The sequence below is a fragment of the Pleurodeles waltl genome, chromosome 7 (assembly GCF_031143425.1).
Source record: "Pleurodeles waltl isolate 20211129_DDA chromosome 7, aPleWal1.hap1.20221129, whole genome shotgun sequence".
In the NCBI taxonomy this organism is placed as follows: domain Eukaryota; kingdom Metazoa; phylum Chordata; class Amphibia; order Caudata; family Salamandridae; genus Pleurodeles; species Pleurodeles waltl.
In genome coordinates this window covers 1,060,507,097-1,060,523,184 of record NC_090446.1, presented here as the reverse complement: position 1 = coordinate 1,060,523,184, position 16,088 = coordinate 1,060,507,097, and the positions used below count along the sequence as shown (strand labels likewise).

The following is a 16,088-nucleotide window of genomic DNA, read 5'->3' as shown; positions in this document are numbered from 1 at the left end:
AATAGTAAACGAGTTCGAGAGAGGTGACAGTGAGCCTATCTCAGCGGAGGCAGCAGGAGAACCGAGGCAAAGAGAGGTTCTCCCAGAAGTAGACGGGTACGGGTTTGAAGTTGAGCCCGTAACAGACCCTGAAAACGAGGGGGAAAGAGCAGAGGGGGGCCAAGGGGCATCAACTCCCCCTGAGCCACTTGCAGATCCGTCAAGAGAAAACACCATAGCACAAGAGGAGGGCGCTGTTCAACGTTCTGAAAGGCCAAGCAGGAAGAAAACACATAAAGGAGATAACTGGCCGAAGCCACAAGCTGCAATAGAGAAAGTGGTCCCTGGAGACACAATAGAGGAAGAGGTTGATACAACCAGAAAAGAGGGTCTCAGTGAAGGAGAGTTGCAAAGTGAACGCAGACTGAAAAGAAAAAGAGTCTCAAACAGAAGGTACGCAGGTCCTGAATGGGCGTACGCAACATCAGCTGAATGGCAGCAAGAATTCTTGGCGTTCTGTTTTGATCGAGAGGTACCAGGTCAATACTACAGCATTTGAACGTAACTTTAGAAAGGAACTATGTTAAAATTGAAATTGAAATTGAAAGCTGAAAAGCTGAGAAAAGAGACTGATAAATTACCGGATGTGACACTGAAAACCTGAATTGACTTCGAAAAACCGATTATGACAAACTGAATAACCTGATTTGACAAAAGGGGTCCTGGAGTGAGTGAAACGCTGTAAATACTTGCTGAAAGAAAGAGAATTTGAATTAAGAAGAGAAAAAAAAAAGAGCTTTTATATCATCCTCAAGTTGATTGTTTGCTTTGTATTTTTCTGCTATCTGATTCTTTACAGATCATGGGTTACACTAAGAGTAGAAAGGGTAGGATGTGTGGTTGGTTGAGTGTCATTCTAGGTATTGTGTGTGCAATAATAATTATTTAAGGTGTGATTGTGGGAATGCCATGGATTGACAAGAAAGTGACTAACAATGCTTCAAAAACTGAAACTGCTACATATTAACACCATGGGAAAAGTTTGAGCAGGATGCAAAATACTTACATGAAGGTACTAATTCAAAAGGGGAACTGTCTACTAATGTCTTCTATCGCTTGCTAAATGAGTATGTTGATACTATGGATGCGAGAAACTGTTATGTGTGCACAAAGATTCCTTCATCAGTACAAGAAGGGGTTACTTATCATAGCCTGCCTCTAACATACGGGATAAGCTGTAGTTTGTTACTAACAAGATTCTATAATCAAGTACATGTGCAATATTTTTATTCTAACTTAGATGTAGTGTTTTCTTTTGTGTCTGTGATTGAGTTTCTGAACAAGTTAGCTAAAGAGCATAGCATAAAATTAGTTAGGGGTTTCTTTGAGCCGACACTGACATTTGGGACAGCTTATGCACACAGCAATAATCTAACCTGTTTACTAACGCCTGTAGAGAAGAGCTTCTTAGATCACACTGATGATAGACGCAAAGCATTGAAAGAAGGGATAGAAAAAGGGTTAGAAAAACGCACAATTGCAAATGATTATGCTTACACCGCAATAAAGACACAAGGCAAATTAGCTATAGATGTATTACATGTATGTAGGCTTTGTATATATAGGCCAAAATCAGAGCATGACACTTTATTTGTGGGAACGAGTGAATGCAGGCATGTGTTTTTGTTTCAGAGTAAATGGACTTTCATGTTAAATGGACAGGATCCAGCGATCCCTGGGATCTATTATATTTGTGGGCTTAATGCTTATTACCGTCTCCCTAAGGGATGGTATGGGACATGTTATTTGGGGATGGTTTTTCCAAAGATCTACCAGATTGATGACTTAAAGCAAATACCTAAAATGTCTGAATTACAACATACTAGACAAAAGAGAGAGACAGCGGCTGCTGTCGCTGGTGACATATTTGGAGCCATAATTCCTTCAGTAGGGGTTATCTTAAACTCCATAAAGATTCAAAAGTTGTCTACTATTGTGGATAACATGCTGACAAACTTCACAGGGACCATACTCCTGATGGATGCTGAATTTGCTGCGGAAACAGCTATGACTCTTCAAAACTGGCTTGCTTTAGACATTCTTTTAGCGAAGAGCGGCGGAGTCTGTAAGATGCTTAATGAGCGCCAATGATGTGCATTCATACCGGACAATAGTAAAAAGATTAGAAGTATGCTTACTAACCTAACGAGAGATAGTGCAGATTTGAAGGACTTGAAGGAACCTGGAGTATGGGAGAAGGTTGGGAAAGGAATTACCAGAGTAGGGAATTGGTTTAGTAATATTTGGAATGGGGTTCTTGCAAAAACATTAGGGGGTCTATTGATTGTTCTAATTTGTTTATTAGGCTTATGGGTATCATGCAAAGTTAATGAAAGAATAAAGAGAAATCTGACAAAACGAAGCAAAAGAAATGAAGAAAATGAAAGGGAGAAAATGTTTAATGAAATTTGGGAAAGTTCACACAAAGGTCAGGATGTAGAAATGAGAGTAATGAGGAAAGTGAGAGGTTAAGAAGGGAAAGGTTTCTGTGATGACAAAGGTCATCAGAGGAGGGACTGAGAGAGCGTAGCTTATATAATTAATATTAACATGAAATGTTTATGAACTAATGTATAATAATGCCGCATAGAAACTGTATTAATATGTTTTGCTAAAACGTGCACTTGAAATGTGCCCACGGGGAGTGGCCACCAATGTATACGGGAACTAATGAAAATGACTAATGTTGATGAATTATTGCATTTAAGGAAGGTTTTACGCTAATCATTAATGGTTAAGTTACTAAAGCTTGCTAATAAATCTTTTAGGCCTTAGTTAGCATGAGTCGAGGCCTAGCTGCCTGACTCTCATATTAAATGTATTTTTCTAAACGTGCAGTGTGCTGACTTGCTAAAGGACATGAACTCCTGTTTTTTCTTCAAACTAGAAGTTGAATGTAACTATAGTAGATCTGTTCTCATGAAGTTCATCTTGCTTGTAGAAATATTTTAGCTAAATGCAACAGTGTAGATTAATGTTAGGTACAAGGTCGCCTAAACTGGTACAGACAATGAAGCTATTGACCGAAGATGCGCAAAGAATTACAAAAGGATGAAATCATACCGGACATTCTACCTCTAAAGACGTCAATCATGAGACCAATAAAATGCATGAGAACTGTTATGGGGTGACAAATTCGATGACCTAATGTAAAGTTAATTGGTTAAAGATAGTGGGGTGCAACCCCTTGTCCAATCAAGTTTTAGGGGAATGTACAACGAAAGGGGGGTAAAAACCCTTGACACCAGGAAGTAAATTAGAATGCAGAACTAGAGAGACCAGAGATGAGGGAGATTTGGTTAGGGAAATGCTATTGATTTGATCCAGAAACTTTGTCACTCTGTTTGGTGACTTACTAGATTGGTTCCTGAAACCATTCTTGTCCTTAGATTGCCCATTTACACTTTACCTCCTTATGAGGGAAGTGGCCCTTTTTACCTGATAGCTGAGTTCCTGACTGATGGCGAATCAACTGATGTCCTGAAGACGAAGTCCGAACCTGAGTGCTGACCCAAACTTGGAGGGTAACTATATGATAATCAAATTGTGATTGTCTGTTTGCTTTCCTTTCTAGGTACCAACTGCTTTTCTTTTAACAGAGACCATAGCTAGATGTTTTCTAAATTGGTGTTACTAAATTGTTTTGCATGAAGCCCAACATGCCAATGCTAATTTGAGGTTAGTTAAGGGGTTCACTAAACTGACGCAAATAGACAAATGACTGAATCTATGCTTTGTTGAATAATGTGCTAATGATGCTCTGCTAAGGATAACCTATGTTCACGCCTTGCTATATTCTAATGTTTGTGATTCTTGCTTTGATGAAATCTTATCAGAGTTGCCATATTGTGACTATGCTAATGTGTTTTCTGGTTTTGAGACTAATAAACTTATTAGTAGAATTGTAATCAATAGGGAATAAATATCACAAAATTCATACTAAACTGGTGTGGTTATTCATGACTGAAAGGTCATGGTGGTGTCTTGAGTTTAATTAAATGTCATTAACTAAGGTGAAATGCATTGTTGTAATAAATATTGATGACATTATTGACGTATTGATTGACATGTTGATTAGCTATCTCGTCCTAAGGTGTCTTCAATCAGGGTCAAAAGATTAATTGGCCTGAAACGAGTCCCAAAGTGTATAAATTAGTCATTGAGGGACGCGTTAACATAAGGAACCAACTAATAGGATTTATTTGAGACAACTATATCAAATGCTGGAAGGGAACCTTACCAACCATGATAGATTGCAAACACATGTTTTCCTCACGCCCCTGAATGGCGCATTAAAAGAGTGGGGAAAACTGCTTTTTACCAAGTCTAGAAGCCGAATGCTAATAGTTATCACGTGTATTCTAGAAACAACAGACTCTCTGGCATGTGATCGATGTGAAAACTTTTCTGGATGTCCCTAACTCGTAAAAATGTGTAATTAAGGGCTATTTTGAAAAGATGGAGAAATCCAAATTGTGCTTGGGACTAGGAATGATTCAAGCAGTGACAGCAGCGGACGTCTTCGTCAGGTTCTGGTCCTTCTAGAAACAGAGCCCAGGGCGTAGGTGACGAAAAGGGCCCTATATGCATGGTTCCCTTGAATCCAGGCCAGATAACCCATGATATGTGGCTAGGGAAGCAAGGGCGTTTCATACTCCAACCCCACGTCTCCCCCCATCAAACAATGTAACATGCTGGAAGGTGGGAGTCACCGTGACCTCTGCTCAAAGGTACCTCACCACATGTGAAGGAGGGTTAGCTAGGGCAGCGCTTCTTAAACTTACTCAGGAGATCCATAACTAATTAAACAATAATATTAGCAGATTACTAAAGTTTATGCACAAGAAAAAGCAAAATCGAACATTTTAAAATGCTATGTAAATGTCAAGGATTTCAAAATAGGCTAACAATGAAGTTGGTATCTATTCTTAGCTTGATTAATGAAAGAAACGCAAGTACAGCAAACAGATTCTACTATGGGTGACTGTGATCTCAAATGAAGCATTAGTATGTGCCAACAAGAAAAAGAGAGCATGCATTTGCGCAAAAAGAATAACGTGATATGCAAGAGTCTGGCATAATGATTGTAATTTCACAAATAAAGCCAAAACAAAACCACTTTTTGAACTTTTTTGTTTGTAAATTAAATTTAAAAAAATTAATATAATTTGTATATTTGTTTGATGGTTTTTTCTGTGTTTCTATGTATTGTTTTGAGTTTCAAATCATAGAACTTGATGAGGTCAGGGTACGCAGCTCCTAGTAGGGATTCAGTGGCGTTCCTTAGAAGTCAAATAGCTAATGACTGCTGATCTAGGGGCATTTGTCCTTGCAAGTGGAGGAGAAAGGGACCCTAGGGGATTGGAGGGTGCTTGAGACAGTAGACCTATGAGCACCCGGGGTGTGATTACCGTCATACCTCTAGACAGTGACATGGCAATATGTGAGCTCACATAACCCATTTATTTGTGATTTGTGCCACAAGGCAACTCTCAGAAACGCAGAATCCTGTTATTAGAAACAAAAGAGGGCTCCGTATAGGCGGGTATTTAAGGCTAAGCCTAACGAGGCACGGCCCCGCTTACAACCTTAGCTAAACCAGTCAAAATCTCATCACCCGTGAACGGACTCGTTTTTTTCAGTTTCTTTAACTGAGTGGCGCCACTCCACTGGAACTCACTCTCTGCTGAACTGTGTGAAGTCTTGGATCACAGAAGCCCACTATTTCAGAGAGAACGCAATCCGTGATATCCATCCCTGACCGGCGGTTCTTTGAGACTGTAAAAGCTGATGGATGTGCTAAGGAAAACTTTATGAGACAATAAAAGGATGGAAAAGCACATACAAATCACCGCAAAACGATAAATATAATACTTTTAAAGAATTTCTGAAATCACTGCATTCCAAAAAAAGCCGTGGGCTACTGCACGCTCAGCAGTAATAAAAGACTTACCTCGTCAATGACTGCCCAGTGCAAACATAGTAAAACAGTCAAACTTACTTACCTAACTAATCTGGGGTAAATACTACTAAGAATGAAATGCGTCTTTACACACAAAATGTGTGCAATACAAAGTAACGTTTCCCAGGGAGTCAGAGACTAGAAGCCAGAGGGACAGATGATCAGTTAACTCCATTGGCCAGGAAACAGTGCTAATGCACATGTAACCCTCCCCCGCCTCCTGACAAGAGGGTGTGCGAGCACATCAGCAAAAAATCCTACTGTATAACTCACTTTTTTTTGTTCAAATCTGCTGGAAAACTTTTAAAAGTTACTTAAAATCTATTTGTGGGAGAGTGTGGTTACACAGACGATGGCCTGTGATGGAGTTCTTAGACAGCCTGTTCCATTGCTTGGCACCAAAATGTCCCAATCATCAATCCATACTTTTTGGAAATGTCTTTATTACTTGCTGTCAATCCTCATTATTCCTGGTTTTCCTCGTCACATTCCTTGCAAAATGAGATGGATATGCCTTCCTAAAACAAAAGCAGACCAACATCCTAATTTTAATGACCCCCAAACTACTGGAGGGTGAACTTAAAAAGACGTCCTGCGCAATACTCCTGCTAATTATGAATAGACCCATCTATCATAAGAAATGTGACAAGGAATTTTAGTAGCAGAAGTAATGTTATGCAGATATATCTATCTCATTTCACCACCTTAGGACCTCTACAATGGACCTCACCCCAAGATGTTGGGATCCCACCTTGAGCTGATCGTTCTTGGACACCAGGGGCCCTATTAGGTAAGGGAAGCACTGTCCACTGATGTACTTGTCACAAACAAAGACAATCCATAATATTACAGATAATGCACTGCCCCAACAGCAGACGTTGTCTTGCTTGTACTGGGAGAAGGGCATTAGCTTAAGACAGATCGGCGTCTTTTACAGTGCAAGTGGCACCTGGCTTGCTATACAAATAGGGACAGAGATTCTCCTGCATGTGGGTACAGTTAGTGACTGCACCTGTCTGGAAGGAGATATATGGTGGGACCTTCTTTTCCTCACTGCAGCGATCGCCATTGGGATGCACTGATTTGGCACTACCCAGTGTTTACTTTGTAAAAGTGCCATGGCCTTCTTCAGAAGCCCTGGGGTTGCACCACCCATTGGCTCTGCCAGTGCTGCCTATCACACTACCAGCACAACTTCTAACCATCACACTCCTACAAGTGTTACAATTCAGGCTATTCCAGATCACATAGCTATAAGATTGGCTTTGGAAGGCAGGTTTTAATAATTATTCATTATATATTGAAATAATAAACAACTGTGATTGTGCTCATTTGTAAATTAGACAAACAGCACCACCACATGGCAGACGGTTATAAGTGTTGTGTTGATATCTAAGTGCTGCTCCCCAGCATCAGAAACCACTGGCTCAAATTAAGCACTGGCAGCACCTCTTAGTGCAGCACAGTCAGTGCGTCTCCTGCACCCTCTTTGCCTCTGCACCAGCCTTCATAATACGTCACAGGTACAAAGGCAAAGTGCTTTCCTCACTTGCATAGGACCACACTCCCATGCAAATGACAGAATGCCCCCTTAATATAACAGTGGCAAAATCTGTATTACGGAAAAGGCCAAATATGCACCTGAGCACCTTCTGTAAAACAGGCACACATGCTTGTTGCACCCCTGGGACAATGACCAACCTAATGAAACTGTGGCTGTAACCCACCCTGATAAGATATCTGTTGCTTTTCTTCTTTGACTGAAGTTCCCTAAATTAAATGAAGAAACTACTTGAACCCCCTTCACTGTTTCCAAATAAACCAACTCTGCAGCAAAAGGAGCAGGAAAAAACAAAGGCAACGTGGTTATCTTAGATCAGAGAAAAGCAGAGAGATTCCTAGGCCTGAATGCTGGATCTGACCTTAAGACTAGTTAGTACCCAAGCCTGATATACCAGTAAAGCAACCCTCCACAATGGACTTAAAACTTCTCCTAGACAACTGGCTGATGATACTGGTACTAGCTAAATTGTTTTCATCATCAAAATTGTAACAACCACTAAATATGGTGGTTTGAGAAGAGGACCATATTGACGAAAGGCGTATCTTAGTGCAGCATTTATGGCCTAATGGAGGGCAAGAAATATCAAACGACTAACAATTCACCATTCAATCAATACACAACAATCTAAAATCCTTGACATTTCTGACTGCAGCCTGAGGAGAACCTTTCCTGTAGAGGCCCAAAGCATTACAAGACAGAGGATAAGTGGCTACCCCACAAGATTGCAGAGCTGCAACAGATAACTCTTTGGATAAACCGAGACGCCGTAAACCTTCAGGATCAACCTCCAAAATGACCAATTCGCTGTTCTTGAGCAGAGCCAAGAAGGATCAGCGCAACATCCGTCCTCTGTACCAACCAAATGAACCAACAACGCCTGCGCCCATCGGGAACAACCACTTACTTAACCTTACTTTTTCTTCTCGATTTTCATTATCACTTTGTGATAAGAGGAAAAGGGGGGCGAGTGTGAAGCATAAAGATGCCTGTAAACCTCGTAAAATGAGCAAGGCATCCTGCCCAAATGCCTGTGATGTCAGAGCCATTTGTTAGAAATGTTGGTACCCTTACATTTCCCATGGAAGTAGACGTGTCTAAAGCCAGCAATCCAAATCTCTGGCACAGCTCTCTGAATGCTACTGGATTCAAAGATGGCGGTAAAGAAAGGGATCATACTCTGTTCATCTTCCTACACTTGATCTAATTGATAAATACAGACAGCTGCCAGAGACGTCTCCCAGACAGCATGCTAAAACCACAAGGGCTCTGGAACTGATACAGTCAGTTTACGTCCGAATTACCACACTGGGCATGCAAGTCACAACAGGCTTGATGCAAGTCTCTGAACCTTGTAGTGTTGGGGCCCTAGGCCCTCATAATACTAAAATAAGGGACACAGACTCTGTAGCATGATAGTTAGAACTGGCCACGGGCACGTGCGCCCGGACCCTTTTATTGGCAGGGTCACCTAAGTGGGGGTGGGTATTGGGTATGCATGGAAGACCACCCCTCAGCTGAGTGGCTGGCATAAACATTAGAACGTGTCCAGCAGGACACTACAAACCTCACGCATCTCATCCCACGTATCCCAGGCTGGACAGCAGAGCTTAATTTGGAAATAAAAACGTGCCAGTGCCCAAAGCCCGCCTCTTAAACTTGCGGCTGCTGTGTGAATGTGTGAACACGGAATACTGAGGCAGCGTAATCCTGAAGCCATCTCGGGGCTCCTTAATCCATTTACAGCCACCCCTGCCCCTTCAGCTCACTCTTGCAGCTTTCTGCTTTCTCCCTTTGAGATGCTGTTTCGTTTATCTCTTCCTCCGTCTTTTCCATATGTGTCTTTTTCTCGCAAACATTTAGCTTGAGGCAGAAAAATAAGCGCAGGCCCTCAAATATAAGTGCCGATGCTCCGCATCGGAAACAAAAAGCACAAATTAAGCACTGCCGGACAGACAACACACTACTAATCACACATTCTGGGAGCGAAAGCGTCAGCACTTCGAGGCTTTGAGGACAAGATGCGCTGTTCAAATGCTGGGCACCAACACCATAAGCCTGGGAAGGCGCCACAAAAGTCATGAAATCTATACAAATGGTGCATTAGAATGCAATGTGAATAAAACAGCACGGAACGACGTCAGACGGGTCGTAAACGATGTTGCAAGCTCTTTGAACTGCAACCTGATACTGTGCATATGTGCAGTTTGGCCCTTGTGCATTTATGTGCACGCAGGCGCGTGGAAGAAAGGATGTGATATGTAAACAAATGGCCACTTATCCTAGAACCTGTAAGCTTTCATAAAATAATTAATGTTTGCAGTCCTAATTGAACCTGTCCAAAAATGGTCGGTTCCAAATGACTTTTTAAGGCCTTTCCACTATTTCAAACAAGCCTTGAAACAGTTTAATCTCACATATGTAGTTTACTTCCTCAAAATCGTGTACGCGTGATCAACAGCGGAGCAGACCGTACCGTTCGCTTCCATCATTCCCTAGTAATCGCTGCAATACTTCCCAAGCAATGCCAAACATAGACCAAAAGATTCGGTTACACAATTCTCCCTGGAAGCACATGCAGCGAACACTCAAGAGCTACTGACACGGATCAAAACCAACGGCAGCAACGAGAGGAAATCCTTGATGACGAGCCCTTTCACTCGCTGCAGTTCAGACCAGCAGCTTCCCAAACTCTCCTAATCTTGCTGGCTGTGACAGGGCATTCTAAACACAGCTCTCTTTGTCAAACTCTCACCCAAGAGGCAGGTGTCCCACGTAAACACAACCACACCTCCCACAAAACCACCGGGACCTTTCTTCGTTCAATCGCTCCCCACACTCACCATGTAGGCAATTATACTCTGAGGGGAATTACGAAACAAGGAACCTAAAACGGTGGCAGCTATTTCAGCTGGCACAGACAAAGGTACAGAACTTCGAGGAAACATTTACGCACACAGAATGCGATTAATTCGGTTACTTACAAAACGCTTTAATACCAAAACCATCGCCTTTCCCGCGCGCCCCTCCATGTGTCACTGGGACAATGTAAGTCCAGGACTCCCGAGTAATGAGCAGCAGGCCTCCTAATCAGAGGCTCCTCATCAGCAGCTTCACGGCGCAGCCCTCGCCTCCGGTGAGGCCCCTGCACGTGCATTCTTCCTGTTTTCATGAAGATGGCGCAGGTCAGCCCTCTCTGCCTCACTTCCAGGCTCCTGCCCACAGGAGGAGGGGGGCTGAGGCTTGATCCAGCTGCAGAGTGCTGTTGGCACACAACACTCTGCAGCATGTCTGAAGGGACATAGTTCAACTATGGTCCCCTAATATGTCACACTGAAGTACATGCATGAAAACAGACTTTGACAACGTCTTATGTTGAGGATAACAATTGGCCGCTTTATTAATATGGACAAGCTTGCGACTGCCCATGATAGTATATATTGAGCATGAGACCCAATCACTGTCAATCAACATTTGTAAATATGCCAATAAAACATCAGCTTATTCCTTTAATACATCTAAAGTCCAAAGTTTTCACAAAGTGCAGTGAGTGACTGGTGGGCCCTCAAGTCACGCCTCATTTTGCCCTTCGATTGTTTAGGCAGTCCCACCTTTCTTTTTGGAGGGGCTCACTCCAATAGAGTTTTGTTTTACCATGTTGTTTTAGGGGGTAGCTTCAAGTTCTTTGGATTAGGCCTAACTCGCTACCTGGCGTGTCCTATGCCCTGCCATCCGACTTGGTGGGTCTGGGATGCGAGTGCCGTGTTCCGCTTACTCCCCTTACTTGGCCATCTTACACCCTGCCGTAAGGCATCCCCAGATGTGTGGCTTTTGTTCACACACCCCCTTACTAGGTGTGTCTTCTGATCAATTATTTGGTAAAACCTTGTTTATTTACGCCATGCTGCCAGAGAGGCTCAAGTCTCCTGGCAGCTGCCCCAGTTTCCACAATCCTCTTTTTTTTTTTTTTTCTTTCATTTTCATTTTACTTCATTGCTGCTGCCAGATTGGACCAGAAAATGCCCATCCCTTCTGTCGATAAATGTACGCCGTCCGGCACATAGAGCTTTGGTCGCCTGGGGTGGATCAAGCCATGGCGGATGCTTTCCAAACCGTTAACTTTACTGTACTTGGCGACCGCAATGTTTAGCTTCCTCCTGGAGTTGCCTACCGCTTTGTCCGATGTTGCTCCCCGCCAAGTGATTCTGGGGATTATTTCTGACCAGATGATGGTGGTTTTCCCAAAAAGCCTAGTAAGGTTCCATATTGCTCCCCTGATGTCATTCAGGAGTACCTTTCTTCCCAAAGTTGTCAGATCGTTCCCTCCCAGGTGTATGATTAACGTACCTGAGTGTTTCTGCCCGGACTCTAATAGCTTGTGCAGGGTCGGTTGGAGCTGGGACCATTTCATGCCTGGGGAACCCATCCATCTGATTGAATCTGCTGGTCTTTCTCCTATGCCTGTTGATCCGGCGCCGGAACAACATGGGGGTGGCAGCGGGTGAAACATGGCGTACCGGTCTAAGAATCCTCGTCGGCGGGGGTACACGGGAATTGCCTGCTACGTGCTGCTTTGCTGCGGTCCCACGGGGAAAGCTGGAGCCAGTCACGTGGTCCGGAGGTGTGCTTCTGGACCCGATCTGCTGACCTGGAAAGTCGACGTTTGTGGTCCGGTTGCTGCTGTAGGGTCGCGTCGCTCGGGGTGAGCGGTCCCCTTACATCGATCCTAGATAGGTGATCTCGTCTGGTCCTCGTGAATAGTGTTTCTCCTCTTCCAGGGTGCGAGCGCGTTGTCCCGATCGTGAATGAAAACCCCACGGGACCGCGCTCCTTGAATGCACCTTTCTTTGCCCCCCTAGTTTCAAATTCACCATTTTGATTGGGGGGTTTAAACAATAGCGACCCCCCCCTTGGTTGTTTTGATCTTGACCTCCCCCTCCACGCTGGCACACTGGGGTGGGGGTACGCGACCACCTGGTTGTCGTGCTTCCTCCCTGAAAACCGGTTTGACCGGTCCCTTCCGGGCCAAGGTGGCCGTTAAGGCGCCGGCCCTTTATGCCCCCTATGGGGGCGGCCTTTGCACTATATGGCTGTCTGGGTGCACATCGGTGCATCCCTAGTGACAGGGACAGGGTGCTTAGCACTATCCCAGCATCTTATAGGGCTGTGCTTCCAGTCCGTTCAAGAAGCTGGGAGAGAGATTGAGGTGGGTCTTCCCCTTTTCAAACCTGCCCTTGCTGCTCTGTCTGGCTCCTCGTTGGGACTTATGCCCTGCTGGTTTCGATGCCCAGCACCAGATTCCTGCTGTGCAGCTGCCATTGAGCCTCCTAGCTGCCAGATAAGTAAGCAAGGTAAGTAAAAAAAATATATTTTCTTTATGCATCTGTGTATGCGTTTGTAAGTGATTGAGAATGAATGGGATTGCGTAAAAGTGTGTGTGTGAGAGTGTCAATGAGAGTGAAAGCGAGGGAGAATCTGAGTTTGAGAGTGTGTAAATACGTGAAAGTGAGTATGAGGAAGTGAGTGAAGGAGTGTAAGTGTGTTAGAACAAGCAATTGATTGGCGATTGTGAGAGGGAGTGGAAGCGAGCCAGAGGTGTAACTATCAATGGAGTAGTACGTACAGCTGCACCAGGGCCCAGAGTCAGTGACTGTGTATGTGTGTTACTAAGTGAGAATGAGTAACAGTAAACATGAGTATGTCTGTGTGTAAGTAACAGTGAGTGTGAGTGAGAGTGAGAGAATGTGAGTTGGAATGAGTGGGAAGAGAGTAAATGTGAAAGAAGATGGAGAACGAGCCGAGATAGCACCTCAAGAGACACCTATAAATCTGCACTTAGATGATATCAAGGCCAACATCAAATAAGCTGCCCTTGTTCTGAGACTGGAATCCTGCTCCAACTTTGGCAAAGAGCTTTTCAACATTGTCAGAGAATTCTCCAACCCAACTGCAGCCAGAGGACCTTCACAGGACCTCTGAAACAGCCTCTCCAACATCTTCCATAATAAAATACTCATGTTCTTCAGTAACTGTGTACCCCAACCCACTGCAGAAGACCGCATCGTGCAACTGCCCACCACCACTAAGAACATCCATCATCTAACAAACAAGAGACCCCTCACCACTGAAAACATTGCCAAATTATGAAGATCATCCCTTTAGAGCCCCTCAATGACCCCTGCCCTGATTACATCTACAACTTGGGAAGAACACTGATCAGCACCAAACTCACCACCAGCATCAACACCTCCATCCTTAGCAGAACCTTCCCAGATAACTGGAAACACACAGAGGCCACAGTTCTCCTGAAGAAACCCTCGGCAGACCAGAAAAAACTCAGCAAATATAGACCCAGCTCGCTTTTACCATTCCAGTCCAAAGTCATGGAGAAAGAGATCAATAGGCAACTCTCCCCCCACCTAGAACAGCACCACCTCCTGGACATCACTCTGTCAGGGTTCTGCAGCAACCGCAGCACGGAACCACCCTATTGGTAGCAACAGACGACTATTGGACCATCATGGACAGAAGGGAAACAGCCGCTCTCATCCTCCTTGACCTCTCAACGACCTTCAACACAGTACCCACTGCACCATCCTCTCTAGACTTGATGACTTGGGAATTCACAGATTCCCCTTGAGATGAATCACCTCATTCCTTTCCGACAGAGCACAACGAGTCAGACTCCCCCATACACCTCAGAACCCAAAAGCTAATTTGCGGAGTCCCCCAAGGATCCTCCCTCAGCCCAACCCTTTGCAACGTGTACATGGTACCCCTCACCCACATCATAAGAGCCCATGACATCAACATTGTCTCCTATGCCAATGACACTCTGCTTATCCTCGCCCTCACCAACAAGAACACTGCCACCAGAACTAACTTTAGGTTCTGCATGACCACCATGGCCAACTGGATGAGGGAGAACTGCTTTTAAAACTCAGCACAGAGAATATACAGATCCTGAACTTCGGAAACAAGAGCTCCCCATTGGACTCCTTCTGGTAGCCAGCCAAACTGGAACCTACGCCATAAACCTTGGTATCATCCTGGATAGCAAACTCACAATGAATAAACAGGTGAACGCAGTGACCTCATCCTGCTTCCTTATTCTCAGAGTGCCCTGCAAGATTTTTAAATGGCCCCCCATGTACACAAAATGTGCTGTCACTGAGGCCCTGATAACCAGCAGACTACACTACACCAAAGTACTCTACACTGGCATTTCCAACCAGCTCACTTAAAGACTCCAGACCATCCAGAACACTGCTGCCAGACTCATCCCAGACATCCCCAGAAGTGCTCATATCACCTCTTACCTCACAGAACTACACTGGCTACCCATCCAGAAACAATGCCAATTCAAGCTGTTTGTCCACATCTACAAAGCCATCCACAAAACCGAACCTGGGTACCTCAACGACTGACTTGCACTCTATCATCCAATACAGACAACCACGCTCAGCCTCACTCGCCCTCGCATGTGCCCCCGCATCCGCAGAACCAAGTCAGAAGGCAATACTTCTACATCCCCGCCAAGACGTGGAAGGAACTCCCTCAACACATCAAGACTGCCCCTTCACTACTTAGCGTCCGCAGCAAACTGAAGGCCTGGCTGTTCATTTAGGAGCTCCACCCAACCTACATTCCTGGTATAGCGCCTCTCTATTTTCCTGCCTCAAACTCATAAGTTTTAATATATACTTTGCAGTTGGTGGACAGAAAGTGGGTTCAGGTAAGAAGAGTTTTACTGCTTCCACTTTACTTGCCTAATCTGGCTGTAAACAGACTACTGAATAATTGTGTTCTGACAATCACCCATCAGTATGTTTCTTTGATTAAATTCTTTTACATGCATATTTTACAACGGTTTTCTGTTCCTTTTTTCTACTGGCTAATAACCACATTCTGAATATACAAAACACTCAGTGCAAAAAAGAGATTGTAGTGCCCCCTTTCAAAATCTTCCATCTTAGATCCTCATTAAGAATGGACCAGTAAATGGGCCGTCTTTTTTAAACCCCACCCGTGTTATCTATGCCTTTGGTACTGGTAAGTCTGGGAATGGGGAAAATCTGGCCCATTACAAGTTGGACCCCGAGGGACCACTGAGAAATGGGGAATTACATAAGTACAGTCGGAATCAGTAATTCTGGGTCTGATTCCCCGTTAATGCCTTATTTTGTCCCTGTACTTTCACACAGTGATTTGGGTAGTTTTTGGCAGTTTAAATCTCTGGACGAAAAGTAAGCAATTTGTGGCGCTCCATCAAATCTCATAATTTTTAATGGGGCCGATAACTGGTGTTACCAGCCTAATCAGAATTAAGAGGCAACTCTTAATGAGGGCATTAGTTTTACACAGCAAACCAAACCACCAATTTCTGCTCCATATTCCAGCATAGATCATCTTTTAGATTGTCCAATGGGTACTAGACAGACTAACACCTTGCCACTCTACCACTTTGAGAACCTCTAAATACTACTTGCTGCTGCGTCTCTTGTTTTTGTCGTTTCTTCTGCATTT

General features: G+C 44.0%; 1 protein-coding gene across 2 annotated transcripts in view; it reads right to left on the bottom strand.

Annotated features, from left to right (window-relative positions):
- Positions 1-16,088, bottom strand: part of CRLF3 (cytokine receptor like factor 3) — a 267,848-nt gene that overhangs the window by 168,395 nt on the left and 83,365 nt on the right. Inside the window, exon 1 of one of the 2 annotated variants that reach the window (XM_069199995.1) lies at positions 10,547-10,702. The exons of the other annotated variant lie outside the window; for it this stretch is intronic. Coding sequence (XP_069056096.1) covers positions 10,547-10,594 — 48 coding nt within the window. The 5' untranslated portion in view covers positions 10,595-10,702. Of the gene's footprint in view, positions 1-10,546; positions 10,703-16,088 lie in introns of those variants that run through there. 2 annotated transcript variants of the gene reach the window in all.